The following is a 16552-nucleotide window of genomic DNA, read 5'->3' as shown; positions in this document are numbered from 1 at the left end:
ATTATATTATTTTGGATCATTGATCTCGAACTAATTACTAATTAATATGCAAGTAAATACGTTAGTTAATTAATTTTTCTTTTTTGTGTCAATTAGCAATTGGTCCAAACTTTGATTTTGAGACTATTTAATAATTTTTCCTAATATTAGATAATTTGGACCTATTATAATTTGATATATAAGTAAATGTGTCAATTTTATTTAAATTTTTTTTTGCATGTTGAGTTGTGATTAGTCAAAATCATATAGTTTTGAACTATATAATAATTTTTCTTTTTAAAGATGGGAGAGTAAAAATTGCGATCACCTCATGTGTTGCGATTTTGTATGAGTAATGACAGGAGAACCGAAAATGAATCACAGAATTAGTATTGAATTTGACGTGTTTAGTGATTCTTATCACTTGCTAAACAATTATTTTTGGAAGAATAATGATTAGGAGATTAATGAATTAACTCCGAATAAGTATCGAATCTAACATGTTTTTGTCCATCTCATCTGCTTAAACAGTTTCCAAAAATAATTATTTAACACGTGATAAGAATGACCAATCACGTCAAATTCGATACTAATTTGGTAATTCCTTTTCGGTTCCCCTATCATTACTCCACGTATTTCGATACTTATTTGAGGTTAATTCATCGATCTCCCTATTATTATTCATTTTATATTTGCTTATTGTATTACTTACCCAACACAGTAATATAATATATCACTTACAAATCAATAATTTATGCTTAGATATTGTGTAAAAGGTGTAAAGTTATTTGTGTTGACACAATACATCTAGGAATACGGAAAAATCCAAATTTATGACAGTAACTAAACACATGTCAATTGATCGGATTTTGATCTAAATCTGATATGATAATTTAGATATGGATTGAATATTTATTTCGATAATTAAATAAATCGGATATGAATTATGATCTACCCAATGAATAACAATTCGATCTGAAATAATATATTATATAATCTGTTAAATATATATAATCTAATTTTATGATATATAATATTTATATATTATTAAAATATTCTTATCAATATTTTCTCAAATCTTCTTCTACACTCTCTCTCTCTATTTTTTCTTATTCCTGAGTTTTTATTCTTTAATAAAAATCTAATTTTATTTTTTCATATTTCTTTTTTGTGTATTATTTTTATTCTCTTTTGACATTTTTTTTAACAAAAAAAAAAAAAAAATGGTGCACACACTATTATTTGGATCAAATATTCGTTTATTAACAAATCACATATAAATTGATTTATAAAATATCTATTGAATTTCAAACTGGATTGAGTATAGTCTTATGGGATTCGAATTGGATCAATCCGATCCAAATTGGACCCGTTTACGGGTCTATGTGTAACTTTCCAACTGAAATAACGTAGAATAATAAAAATACCCTTTATGTGGAGCCCAGCAATACAATTGGTACGTACAATTGACGCGCAAGAGTAGAGCGTGGGACTAAGAAAAAGGTTTCATTTTACAAAAGAGGATATCAGTCCTAGTAGTAATGTTCTTCGAAAATTACATGAATTGCCCCTGGTACCCTCCCAATGCTCCTCCATAAGTACTCCACCTTCCTCCCCATTTCCCTCCACCACCACCAACCCCCATCTCTCTCTCTCTTGTTCTCTTCCTTTCTCTCTCTAGGTTCGTAATTTATTTTGTAGTTTAGGTACTAAAATGGGTGTTTTGAGTGTGGTCTGCATTGCCTCCCTTATCTCACTATTGTCACTAGTTGAAGCTAGAATCCCTGGGGTCTACACTGGTGGAGCTTGGCAAGGCGCTCATGCTACTTTCTATGGAGGCAGTGATGCCTCCGGTACCATGGGTATGCATCCCACATTCACTCTTTTCATTCAGCCTTTTTAATTACTTATAGAAAATCCGACATTATTCAGTGACCAAGTTAATATAATTCCAAAATCTCGGAACACACGCTACACATGCTTTTTGGTATATTGGCAGCCCACATTTTGCTTCTTTTTTTACTCAAAATCCTTTAGTTTTGGTTATTCAATTTTGCTTTCAAATTTTGGGTTTCAAATTGTAGCATTAAAATTTACAAGTAAACTTTAAAAAATATAAGCTTTTGTGGTAAAAGTGAAAAAAAAAAAAAACCAAATCAGAATTTCGTAATTTTCCTAGAGAAAAAAATACTAGGCTACAAAAATTAATAGATATGTTTCTGAATTGGTGTTTTCTACAGGTGGAGCTTGTGGGTACGGCAACCTCTACAGCCAGGGGTACGGCGTGAACACGGCGGCGCTGAGCACGGCGCTCTTCAACAATGGGCAGAGCTGCGGTGCATGTTTTGAGCTCAAGTGTGCTAATGACCCTAGCTGGTGCCACTCCGGCAGCCCATCCATCTTCATCACGGCCACTAACTTCTGCCCTCCAAACTTCGCCCAGCCCAGCGACAATGGTGGCTGGTGCAACCCTCCTCGCCCCCACTTCGACCTCGCCATGCCCATGTTCCTCAAGATCGCCGAGTACCGTGCCGGTATTGTTCCTGTCGCCTTCCGCCGGTAACTACTTCTCTCTCAACACACACACATATATATTGATCTGTTTTTTTTTTTTGGTTCTGGTACCCTGTTTTTCTTTCTTTCTCATACTCTGTTTCTATGAGGCTTTTGTTAGAAAATAATTTGGAAGCGGATTTGTTAAAGATAATTCCTCGGCCTTACAAAATCTCATATTGGTTACGTATGCAAAATATAAGAAATATTAGAAATCAAATAATTTATTTTAACAAATCGGCTTAAGCATGCAAAAGTAATAATAATAATAATAAATTTCTAGCACAATTGGTTAGTTGTATTTGACTCCGAACAAATTATCCTTAGACCATATCATAATTTTTCTTTTAATTTTTATTACCATATTAATGGATTCGTAAATAAATATATCAATTTTATAATACTCTTCCAAGCCTGGACCGACTATTAATTGGTAGAGTAGGGGAGGATGTAAGAATTTGTCGTTGTTTTTGGCCAATTTGATTCTGTAGATTAGATTCTGAATGGGTCTTTATTACTTTTTGTCGGACCATTGACGCGTTTTCAACTAAATTGACCCAAATGCAGTCGATGCTGTTGTAGAATTACTAAAGAGTCCCATAACTGTCCTTCCGTTTTGTTAGTTATAATTTAGTGTTCAACTGTGGTCCTCCATCTAAATTTCCTTCTCTCTTTTTATCCTAAATTGACCCCACAAATGCCAAAAAAATTCATTGGGTACCACCATGCCAAGTACTAAAATGCCCCTCCCGTGCTTACCCTGCTTTGTCTTTTAACTTAGACTGAAATGAAACTTATACCGTAGGATTATATATATCCAGAAGATCTGGACATTTGGGTACTTTTGATCAGATAATCAGCGTTACTTTGTTTCACGGGCATGTTGGGTTGTTTTCCACAGTGTGGCGAAGCCATGTCAAACAGCAAACCCTAGGTAGTTGCTACACGGTCAACGAGGTTTCGTTCCCGTTCATCAATGTGAATCAGCTTTACAGCTTCAATCCCGTCGTACACCTTTTTGGTCTCACACTAACTTCACATCCCGCGTTTCACGCTAATAAAACAAAATATTAAAAAAAAAAAAAAAAAAAGGGGTGCTTTATTTATCAGATGACCAAACTGACCTCGCCTTGAATGATTAATCTCGCAGGGTGCCATGCCGAAAGCGAGGAGGAATCAGGTTCACAATCAACGGCTTCCGTTACTTCAACCTTGTTCTTATCAGCAACGTCGCGGGTGCAGGTGATATCGTGAGGGCTAGCGTCAAAGGCTCCAAAACCGGTTGGATGACCCTGAGCCGTAACTGGGGTCAAAACTGGCAATCCAACGCCGTTCTGGTCGGACAGTCCCTCTCGTTCCGAGTCACCGGTAGCGATAGGCGCACCTCAACCTCGTGGAACATCGTCCCAGCCAATTGGCAATTCGGTCAAACCTTCACCGGAAAGAACTTCAGGGTCTGAAATGTCAACCTTACCCTTCTTCCCGCCATTTTTTCCCTTTTTTTTTTAATTTATATTTACTTTGTTTAGTTTGTTTTGGGGTAATGTGAGAGTTGGTAAAAAAAAAAAAAAATGGAGGAGAGAGAGAGAGTATACTTTTTGACTATTTGGTAAAAGGTAAAGGGCTGGGGACTTAGGGTTTGTTTGGTGTGACTGAGTGGGAATTTTGTGAGAGGAATTGTAGGTAAGAGGGAGGAGGCTGAGGCGGCGGCAGAAAGTTGTAAGCCCGCAGCTTTTGAATTAAGACACCATATGGTATAAGGTTTATATGTAATATTGTGACAATATTTGACTATATTGTAGTGATTTATAGTATGAATTATGAAACTTATGGTTTGTTTTTAATGATGTGTAGTAACACTTTAAAAATGGTTCTCGATTCATCGAATGATGGGGGGTTTGTAACATCAACAACTTGTCCAAAATCTCATTGTGTGCAATACTGTACGTAATTATGCAACAATCAACGTATTTATATCGAAGATGTAATATTGATATAACATGTATATCGTGTTCAACCACTATAATATTACTAAATTAAAATTTTAATGTTTTTATGTAATTATTTTATTATCAATTTTAAAATTATTATATTGACGATTAAAAATTATTGTGTTAGTCAATTTACAATATTGAGTTATCAATTCAAATGAATAGAATAGACACAAGATAAAAAAAAAAGTCGCAGTAGAGGATTCTCATTCTTGTATTTTAGGAGTTTTATATTTGTTGCATTGACAAATTGCTAAATTTCTTCAAATTATAGGTTTTTAAATATGACATTTAATTGTTTAATATGATTATATTTAAGAATGAAAATACAAGATTACATTTAAAAAGAATGAATAGAATAAGAGTTTTAATTGTTACTATCTGACAATGAAATTGAAGATTTTTCAGAAGTGTGTCACGAAGAAGTCCTTATAGAGAAAGATCCTCAATTGACATTAGATTGCTTTTAGATAATATTATAGAAAATGACATTTCCTAAAGCTACTCTAACGTACCACAGTAATCTCAAAAATATTCTCATAATTTGCTTTTGAAAGGCATTTGTTTTTTTTTTTTTTTTTAATGTGAAATTTAAGAGTACAAAGCAAAAAATGTGAAAAATATAGGATGTGTTTGATTTTAGTTTCTTTTATTATTTAAAAAAAAAAAAACAATTTCAGATAATTGAAAACCTAGAGAACAATATAAAAACTTGTTGGATTGGCAGATTTCACTTTAAAACAAAGTCAGCAAACCAGTTCTCAATTTTTGAGAATAATTTAATTAAAAAAAAAAATCATCGAACAAGCTTATACCACCCAAAACACATCATATTCCAAGAAAACTACAAAAAAAAAAATGGTAGGTGTATGCTCATTTTTCAACTAAAAAGATTGGGTGAAGCTCTTGTTTGGAATCTTATTGTATATCTCAACTCGAAGAAAGTAGAGTGGCTACTTAAAATTAAATAAAAACTATGGATTTGAATCATGGTAATATTGTGACAGTGACACAATCAAAAGAACATTTGAAAAAAAAATCCTAACAAAATCTGATTATATATTTATAGGTTACGTCTCAAGAAAATACGACCTGCACATGGGTGGGGTACTGAGAGAGCTATGGTTTGTTCACGTGGTGGGCACTCTTTTTCCTTCAATTTTTCATCATTTTCATTCATGAAAAAAAAAAAAAAAAAAAAAAAACACGCTCTTTGGATACCTTGCGCAAATATCCCCACTTTTTGGTTGTGTTATTTTTGAAATTAAATTCCTTTCACATCATAGAAATTTGTATGAATTAGTACAAAATACCATCACCTATAATATGCAGATTTTGTTTTGCGATACAATCTGGATGGAAGGTTTTGGATATGCATGGACTGATATAGAGCAACATCTGATAGTTTAAATTTTTGGGTCAACAACAAATATCTGAGTTATTATAAATGGTATCAGAGACGAGTCTAGTTTTTGATTCAGCATCCCAATTAATATTTTCTGAGGCCTACAAGTTTGAAAGATCCTAGTAATACAGATTTTTGCGTCCAAATTAGAGACCCTGAGTCGTTTAGGTTTAGAGCTGGCCCTGAACTTAGCTAGAGTTCAGATTTATGTCATTATTGAGAAAATATAAGTGGTCAGACTGCAAAAAAAACGTTTGTATTGATGAGTATGCAGCGCCACCTAATATCTAATCGTGCATACATGTATATATCATTTGTACACTGCATTGGAGACCTTTTTCAAGCGTGCATGTGTGTGTTTATGTGAGAAATTCAATGAATGTAGTAGTTCATGTTTTCTTTTTCTTTTTTCTTTTTTGTCGGTTTGACCAATGGAGAGAGAGAGAAAAATTAAGAGAGCAAATAACAATCAAGTAATGAAGTTGATAACTAAACAATACATAATTCATACACGTATCTCTGATTTTTTTCATCTAGGTGCATATGCTTTACCAGAAAGTCCGGCTTTCTTTAGCTTTCCAGTTTCCACTGCCCTACATGTTTGACAAATAAAAAGGCAAATGGATAAAATTCTCTTTAGAAAGGAGGATTGCATCGGCATTATTCAACTTTATCTGTTGATTGATGCGGGTTTATCAAAATTTATGTGGAGCTTCAACTTTATCTGTTGATTGATGCGGGTTTATCAAAATTTATGTGGAGCTCATCTCATTCGATAGATTATGATGGAAGGTCGACGAAAATTTTATTTTTATTAAAAATAATAATAATAAAACCGCCGTCTGTGGGAATCGAACCCACGACCACGTGGTTAAAAGCCACGCGCTCTACCAGCTGAGCTAAGACGGCTTCCTGAGTATCATCTAGATTAATTATATTTAATTTATTCAATATCAATTTCCTGGTATTCCAAAATCTCACACTACAGCAGTGAATACACCTATGGGCCACACAAAAGGAAGGCCAGAAAGGCTCAGTCAGCCCACAAACTAAAAAATGGATATGGCTAGAGGCCCAGCCCAGCAAAAAAAAAGATTAGAGTCCCAAAAAAATATATGCTTATAACAATGGTCCATATGTGTTTTTTTTTTTTTTTTCTTTTTTCAGACAGCAGACAATGGTCGATATGTTCGAATAGCTAGATTTTACAATAAATCTCAGTTAAATTTATAATTCTATAATATTACTGTAGTTGATATCTTAAAGAGCATCGATGGAGATTTTTTGCCACGACCCAAAAAAAAAAAAGAAAAAATAAAAGGATGAAACTGCATTACATTTTTTCAAGTAACTTTGGACCATGATAAATTTGCAAAAGAAAAAAAGGTAAAAGTAAAGGACGTAATTGTAGAAACTGATGTAACTTTAGAAGCATAATGGACACTGTAAAAAACACATGGATGTATTTCGAAAATATTCGCACTCTCCTTTAAATAATTTTTTGATTAAAATGGACGTGCATTTATCATCTCCCTCGTAAAAAAAAATATAAAAGGCGGAAGGAAACATCCATCAAACACATGCCCATTATGCCCAAGTCACCCCGAAAATCACTCCCACATCTTCTTCTCGTGTAATTTTGCAAAGTCAATTTGCCCCAACTGAAAACAAAGAAAAAACTCACTATTACTCTCACAATATTTAAATTTTAATCTAGTTGTTGTTAAAGGTCGCCCCCTCTCATAATTTTCTCGGGGCGTCACGTGTGCCCCTCTCGTTCAGTGGTGCTCACTTCACTGGAGGACCAAATCGGTAACAAACAGCCTATGGAAGGTTGTATGCAAGCTTGCTATGTTAGTTTGAAATCACCGGAACTGAACAACTAGCCGTTGTAAAGGTAATTTGATTCGGGCTTTCGACTTGCAAATTGGGCTTTTTTGCTAGAGGTTCCAAGTATTGGTTGGGCCAATTGGTTTTTGTTTTATCTTTTATTAGGCTATATCTTAAAACCAACCCAACACTCTACATATTTGCCCATATATCTATACAATTGCTTGACCTTGATATATATATATATATATACTAGTAAAAAGCACGTGCGATGCACGTGATGAATGTTTTCTAACTTATTTTATTATTTAGTAAATTATTTTATTAAATAATTACCTACTTTACCTATTTTTTAGTTGTTTGAATAATGATTTGAAACCCTTTTATTTTAATTTATTTTATATCAAAAAACTCTTTACACTTTTAATAATAATATAGAGATATAGATATAGATATAGATATATACACTCACAAATATATGTTTTATTTATAGATCTTTGCATATATAACGATATATATTTGTTCGTTTATGTGATATGTTTGTATTTATTTTACGTATAAAGTAATAAATTCTTTTAGGTTTTATATTAATATGGAAATACTGAATTTTTAAATTGGTGGTAGAGTTTGAGTTTTGTAAATTACTAAATTCAATTAATAAATATTTTTTATATTAATAATTCTTGTCTAATTAGATATCATTTTATTAAAAAACTCATAATAAATAGATAATAAGACAGATTTTTATAGAAAATATAACAGCTAATTAGTGGTAGATTTTATATAAATTTTTTATTTTCTTTAAATATATTCTTGTTTAATTATATCTTCTTTAATTGAAAAAAAAACTCCTAACAAATAGATAAATAGGTAATATGTGTTAGAGTTTTATAGAAAATCTTTTAAAAACACTTTTTATATAGATTAATAAATATCTTTATATATTAATAATTCTTGGTTAATTAGATTACCTTTTATTTAAAAAAAAAAAACTCATAATAAAAGGTAATTTGTAGTAGAGTTTTAGAAAAATTACTATATTTTGTATATCAATTAAAAAATAATTTTTATATTAATAATTTTTGTCTAATTAGATTTTCTTTTATTAAAAAAGTCATAATAAATAAATAAATAGGTAATTTGTGTTAGAGTTTAATAGAAACACTTTTAATAACTCTTTTTCTATTAATTAAAAAATATTTTTTATATTAATAAATTTTCTCTAATTAGATTTTCTTTTATTAAAAAAACTCAAAATAAATAGATAAATAGGTAATTTGTGTTAGAGTTTTATTGAAACTTATTTAAAACATCTTTTTATTTCAATTAATAAATAAATTTTATATTAATAATACTTGTCTAATTAAATTTTCTTTTATTAAAAAACTCATAATAAATAGATAAATAAGTAATTTGTGTTAGAGTTTTAGAAACTCAAGAAAAATGAATTTTATTAGATAATTTGTAATTTGAATTAAACTCTTTAAATAATTTTTAGGAAATTTTTGTTTATAAAAACTCTTTTTTATATTAATAAATAAATACTGAAATACTGGAACAAGAAAAAATGAATTTTATATGGTAATTTTTAATTTGAATTAAACTATTTAAATTCATTTTTATGAATTTTATTAGGTAATTTGTAATTTAAATTAGACTCTTTAAATAATTTAAAAGGTTAGCCAAAAGGTCGAGAAAGTAAGACTACACTTGATCTTAGCCAAAAGGTCGAGAAAGGTTAGCCAAAAGGCCGAGAAATGTGTTATTATTATTTCTTTAGGTTTGTAGTTTTATAATAGGCTTCCATTTAATCATTTATAACTCAAAACCGATGTAGGACAAGAAAAATGAATTTTATTAGGTAATTTGTAATTTGAATTAAACTCTTTTAATTAATTTTTATGCTGTTTAAATTCATATTTATGAATTTAATTAAACTCTTGATCTTAGCCAAAAAGACTAAGAAATGTTAGCCAAAAGGTCGACTCAAAAAAATTTGGTACTACACTTTATCTTTAGCAAAAGGTCAAGAAAGGTTAGCCAAAAGGCCAAGAAATGTGTGATTATTATTTCTTTAGGTCTATAATTTTATAAGAGGCTTCCATGTAATTCTTTTTACTTAAAATCAATGTGGGACAAGAAAAATGAATTTTATTAGATAATTTGTAATTTGAATTAACTCTTTAAATTAATTTTTATAAATTTTTTTGGGTAATTTGTAATTTGAATTAAACTCTTTAAATAATTTTTAGGTAATTTTTTGTTTATAAAAACTCTTTTTTTATATTATTAAATAAATACTGAAAGACTGAAACTCTTTTTTATATCAATTAATAAATAATTTTTATATTAATAATATTTGTCAAATTAGATTTTATTTTATTAAAAAACTCAAATAGGTAATTTGTGTTAGAATAATTTTTAAAGTTTTATGTAGAGTTTTAATAAATATTTAATTTGAATTTTATTATGTAATAATTTTAAGAATTTCTATAATTTGAAATGTATTTCTTGTTAGAGTTTTAATAAATATTTTATTTGAAGAGAAAGTAGTACTACACTTGATCTTAACCAAAAGGCCGATAATGGTTTGCCAAAAAGTCAACCCAAAAAAAATTAGTATTTTACTTAATCTTAGCCAAAAGGCCGAGAAAGGTTAGCCAAAAGACCGAGAGAGTGATACTACACTTGATCTTAGCATGATCATAGCCAAAAGGGCGACACTCTTGATCTTAGCACTATCTTAGACAAAAGGCCGAAAAAGTAATATTACACTTGATCTTAGCCAAATGACCTAGAAAGGTTAGTCAAAAGGCCGACTCAAAAAAATTTAGTACTACACTTGATCTCAGTCAAAAGGTCGAGAAATGTATGATTATTATTTCTTTAAGTCTATAGTTTTATAAGAGGTTTTCATGTAGTCCTTTTTACTTAAAACCAATGTGGGACAAGAAAAATGAATTTATTAGGTAATTTGTAATTTGAATTAAACTATTTAAATTAATTTTTATAAATTTTATTAGGTAATTTGTAATTTGAATTAAACTTTTTAAATAATTTTTAGGTAATTTTTTGTTTATAAAAACTCTTTTTTTTATATTAATAAATAAATACTGAAATACTCAAACACTGAAAATCTTTGCACATTTTTATTAAAATAATTCTTGTCTAATTAGATTTTCTTTTACTAAACAACTCATAATAAATATATAAATAGGTAATTTATGTTAGAGTTTTATAGAAACTTTTTTAAAATTAATCTCTTTTTATATCAATTAATAAATAATTTTTATATTAATAATCCTTGTCAAATTAGATTTCACTTTATTAAAAAACTCATAATAAATAGATAAATAGGTAATTTTTGTTAGAATAATTTTTAGACTTTAATGTTAGAGTTTTAATAAATATTTTATTTGAATTTTATTAGGTAATAATATTTAGAGATTCTATAATTTGAAATATATAATTTGAAATGTATTTCTTGTTAATTTCTCTCCGCCGTTTGTCATTTTGCCTCATGAAATGTAATTTCCTTAGCTCGCCCCTAGTCATGACACTATCATTATTGGGATGAATATTAGAGGTTTACTTTAGTTTTTACCACAAAAAAAAAAAGGTTAAAAAAAAAAAAAGTAGAAGTATCCAGGTATACAATTCATGCAAGTTGTCTGAGGCATTATCACCCACTGTTAAGAGTTTTAATAAATATTTTATTTGAATTTTATTAGGTAATAATTTTTATATTTTATTTGAATTAATAAGGCCGAGAAAGTAGTACTACACTTGATCTTAGCCAAAAAGATTAAGAAAGGTTAGCCAAAAGATCGACCCAAAAAAATTAGTATTTTACTTGATCTTAGCCAAAAGGCCAAGAAAAGTTAGTCAAAAGGCTGAGAAAGTAGTATTACACTTGATCTTAGCATGATCTTAGCCAAAAGGCCGAGAAAGGTTAGCCAAAAAGCTGAGAAAGTAGTACTACACTTGATCTTAGTCAAAAGACCAAGAAAGGCTAGCCAAAAGGCCGACCCAAAAAAATTTAGTACTACACTTGATCTTAGCCAAAAGGTCGAGAAATGTGTGATTATTATTTCTTTAGGTCTATAGTTTTATAAGAGACTTCTATATAATCTTTTTTATTTAAAACTAATGTGGGACAAGAAAAATGAATTTATTAGGTAATTTGTAATTTGAATTAAACTCTTTAAATTGATTTTTATAAATTTTATTAGGTAATTTGTAATTTGAATTAAACTCTTTAAATAATTTTTAAGTAATTTTTTGTTTATAAAAACTCTTTTTTGATATTAATAAATAAATACTGGAATACTGAAACACTAAACTCTTTACACATTTAATAATAGTATATATATATATTGTTAAACATGCCACATAAAATCATTTTCTCATAAACTTGACTACAATTTTCTCGCAAGTACCTTGTTGTCCAAATGGTTGAGTTACTCCCCGTATCTAAAAGTCCATATGTCGAGCCTTGCACCCTCTCCTTTTTCCCTAAGCACCAAAGCAAACAATAAATAGTCTATAATGACCATAATGACCACATTTCAAACCCACTCATATATTCTTTCTTTTTAATACAAAAACACATTCCTTGTTTTTAGTTTTCAAATTTAATAGTATTACTAATAGCACCAATTGTAATAATAAAAGGTATTTACAAAAAAATAAAAAATAAAAAAATCTCTTTTAGAAAAGTGTAAACAAATTTGAATAAGGTTTAATCCCAATAATTGGTAGTAAATTTTTTAAAAAAGGGAATTACATAAATTATTTTGTACAATTTATTTTATTTGAAGGCATAAATTAATATAAACGGTTATTGGAAATATAATCCAATACTTTGTTCATTTGAGCAAGAAAATTAAGGAGATTTAATGATTTAAATGAAATTGATAATGAGAAAGCCATTCACGATACACATCCCTAGAGTGCTTAATGGCTCCACTTAACTCCCATCCCATCACACAAATTATGTGAAGTGACAGAGTCTGTATCCAATTTTACGTTATGCTTTTAAGTGGTAAAACATTTGACCTATACAACCATCATAATCTTCAACGGCTAAAACTGAATTCTTTGATAAAAAGAAACAATGTTTGGATATTATTCGTTTGGATGTAAAATATTTTTAAGAAATAATGTTTGGATATTATTTATTTGGAAGTAAAATATTTTTAAGGAATAATGTTTGGATACTATTTGTTTAGATATAAAATATTTTTTTATTTTTTGATATTTGATTATCTTAAAATATTTATTAAGAAAAAATATATTAAAATTTTATAAAAATAATTTATCCATTAATTTTTGGTAAGTTATTTTATATGTTCTATTCGAAGGACTCGACTTTAATCTTGACCTAATACTTTACCAAATACCGAAAAATACAAAAAAAAAAAACATTTTACCTAAAAAAACGGAGACTAAGTGAAATCAACTCAAATTTATAGGACCAAAATATACCCAATTTTTTTATGGTAGGAGATGAAATGAATTAACAAACATTTTTAATAAATTGTATTAAAAAAATATTAAAAATAATATATCAAATTTTCTCTTGTCTTATATTGCGTAAGTAATAGCTGAAGGACAGATTGTAACACCATAAAATAATGATGACGTAACTCACATAATAAGCTTAGCCACAAAGTGAGGGCAACTGCCCCTACTGAACTTTTAATTTTTTTTAAATTTTATATAAAAAAAATTTATATTTGTATAATTGTCCCTACTAAAATTTGACATTACACATATATATACTATATATATATAACCAAATGACCATTCACGGTATTACACAAAAAAAAATAAAAATAAAAATAAAAAAAGGAGTATAATATTTCCAAAAAATATGATATTATTTTTCACTTTCTCAAAATATTATATTCTTTTCCACTTTCTCCAAAAATACAAGATATTCTTTCACACTTTTGACTTTACCACAAACAAATGCATCATTTCCATCACATTTTCAGTCTTCAACATTTCTCTTTCGGCGAGTCTTCAACATTTCAAAAATTCACAAAATCTAAACAAATACTGCCGTGCGGAGACAGATAATCTAACATATATTTTTTTTATCATCTAAATTTACGATTATAATGCCATGAATTTTTTGAAAACTCGACTGCACAATCGAAAGGAAGACCAATGGATGAATGATATGATGATTGTATATATTGAGAGAAACATATTTAGTACTGTTGACAATGATATTATTCAGACCAATGGATAAATGATACGATGGTTGTATATATTACGATAAACATATTTAGTACTGTTGACAATGATGTTATTATTCAGCGCTTTCAGAATATGAAAAATATTTTGAAATATTGAATACTATTTCATTTTTACATATATTATTTTTGTTCAAACTATATATATATATATATATATATATATATATATATATATATATATATATATATATATTATTGCTTTTAAAGATTGGCTCCATCAAAAGAAATTCTTTACTACGCCATAAATTATATGAATTATTGCATAAAATATTTAAAGACACAACTCAGATACAAATGAAAATGCACTACCGGACATGCATATAATCTTAGTACAAGTAGACTACAATAATTCTTTTGGGACTAGTATGATTAGATAGAAATAACAAGAAAATAAAAGAAAATAAAAAAATTCTGATCACTTTAGAAGTTTTGCTAGCTGAAAAGGAAAAATTACTTTTAATGCATAACGACCTAACTTTCTGATCAAATTTTCTTACAAAAAGGGTTCAAATTTTGGTGGAGGTATAAATTTCATTGATTTAAATCTTAAAATAGTAATTTTTTTATAATTTTTATAAAAATATTTCATTCACTTCACTTTCCATTATTAATTCTCATCAAACCAAACAGAACCTTGAAATGGGAGGGGATTTCAACCCACACTTCATACATTGGGCACGATTCATCGTAACACCAAAAGTCGGTCCTATCATTTAACTGCATTCGAGATTAGGTTGTCCTATACATTTAGGTCTCGGTGGGTGTGCATTTTGTTTCTCTTATTTTTATTTTTGGGCTGCTACAATGATGATTTTGGCAGTAAAAATATGTTTGGTGCAGCTTTATTTTGTTTTACATAATGTTAAAACACTTCGTGAACAGTGTCCTAAAATCAAAATACTAAAAAATTATTATTATTATTATTATTTTTGACAACTATTCATGGTTCAAAACCATAACAATAACGAAACACGGCCCAAAAATAAAATGTCAAAAATATCGTTCTCAAACGTACTTTCGAATTTTTTTCAAAATACTTCTGTAACAAAAACACTTTCAATTTTAACCAAAAACAAAACGTACGGCGAAATGGGGCCTGAAGGCCCATGTATTATCACCCATTATACCATATAAACCTCTGCACATCAGATTTGCACTCCTATTCTACGTCCTCTCTTTCTCTTTCTCTTCCTCTTTCCCTTTCCCTCTCACTTTCTCTCTATCTCTCTCCTAATGTAACAATGTCAGGCGTGTGGATCTTCGACGATAAGGGTGTGGCTCGACTCATTTCCAACCCGACCCGTGAGTCCTTCGAGCAAAAGGAACCACCATACCCGGGCACAGCCACTGCTCCCGGAGCACGTCCCCGGGTCCTGGTTTACCTCCCGGAAAACCAAGTGATCCAGTCATACGACGAGCTGGAGCAGCGGCTGATAGAGCTTGGGTGGACCCGGTACCAGAACCCAAGCGGGTCGGATCTCCTCCAGTTCCACAAGTCAGAAGAATCCGCCCATCTCATCTCTCTCCCTAGAGACTTCACCAACTTCAAGCCCCTCCACATGTACGACATTGTCGTCAAGAACCGCTCCTACTTCGAAGTCCGTGACCCCCCCGGCGTAAGATAGTCACCACCCTTACAAAACCATATACATATATACTTCTCTTTTTGCCCTTTGTGTGTGTGTGTGTGTGTGTTTGAAGAGTCATCAGTTCGATCTAACTTGACCTATTATTATGGTGTATTTATTATAGGTGACTGTTGAATGTACTGTACTTTAATTAATTTTCTTAGCTGATGTGCTTTGAATAAAAGTGTAGTAGTTCTATTATATGTACGTATATGTGTGTGTATATAAATGTGTGCTGAATTTGTTTGCATCTGTAAATGCTATGTTCTAATTTGCGCCTGTTGGTCGTCTAACTTTGTGGAGGATTTTCTTTGCTTTCTCCTATTTAGTTGGTTTTTGGTTGGTTTGCTGTTGTCACTTATCACATGCATGCATGCCTGTGCATTGAAATATTTTTTTTTGGCCGGAAATTCGAGGTAAGGATTTTGTACTCTATATTAGTTGTGCGTGATATTAATGGATCAGATATATCTTTACGTATCTTTAATGGTTCTCAAAATGTATCTACACACTTATAAACATCAATTTATTTAATTTCTTAAGTAATATGGGAGGTCATCGGTTAGGTCAGAAATTTAATTTTACCCAAAGATCATTTAAAGAAATTGTATTTTAAATTTGAATCCAAAGACACAATGGTCAGATGTGAATCTTTTTATAAAGATCTATAAATCTAAGTCAAATTTGGATATAAATAAATTGAATTTAACCTTAGATCAAACCTAATTAATATTTTATAAAAATATTTGAATGATATGTGTTGGATACATATGGATCTGCATAGATACGTTTCAAATCAAATATGATGATGACAGTAGATACGGAGTTGGACTGAAATTGTTGTTATAGATTTTTGTTGAATAACTAGTGGCATGGTGAGAGAAATTAAAATGTTCCTTT

At 29.7% G+C, this 16552-nt stretch overlaps 2 protein-coding genes and 1 non-coding gene across 3 annotated transcripts; 2 read left to right on the top strand and 1 right to left on the bottom strand.

The window, feature by feature from the left end:
- Positions 1-1588: 1588 nt before the first annotated feature.
- On the top strand, positions 1589-4376 carry LOC132307105 (expansin-A4-like). Its single transcript, XM_059804773.1, has 3 exons — positions 1589-1841; positions 2220-2538; positions 3683-4376. The coding sequence occupies exons 1-3, from the start codon at positions 1694-1696 to the stop codon at positions 3990-3992; spliced, it is 777 nt and encodes a 258-aa protein (XP_059660756.1). The 5' UTR covers positions 1589-1693; the 3' UTR covers positions 3993-4376.
- A 2388-nt stretch (positions 4377-6764) lies between these two features.
- Positions 6765-6837, bottom strand: TRNAK-UUU (transfer RNA lysine (anticodon UUU)). Its single transcript has one exon. It is a non-coding gene; the product is annotated as a tRNA-Lys (tRNA).
- An 8428-nt stretch (positions 6838-15265) lies between these two features.
- On the top strand, positions 15266-15649 carry LOC132309552 (flowering-promoting factor 1-like). The gene has a single exon (XM_059807845.1). It carries the CDS (start codon positions 15266-15268, stop codon positions 15647-15649), a length of 384 nt encoding a protein of 127 aa, XP_059663828.1.
- The last annotated feature ends 903 nt before the right edge of the window (positions 15650-16552 follow it).

Source organism: Cornus florida, unplaced genomic scaffold (genome assembly GCF_030987335.1).
Source record: "Cornus florida cultivar Cherokee Brave unplaced genomic scaffold, ASM3098733v1 CherokeeBrave_3.0.0_Hap2_Chr05, whole genome shotgun sequence".
NCBI lineage: Eukaryota > Viridiplantae > Streptophyta > Magnoliopsida > Cornales > Cornaceae > Cornus > Cornus florida.
This window is presented reverse-complemented; position numbering and strand designations above follow the sequence as displayed.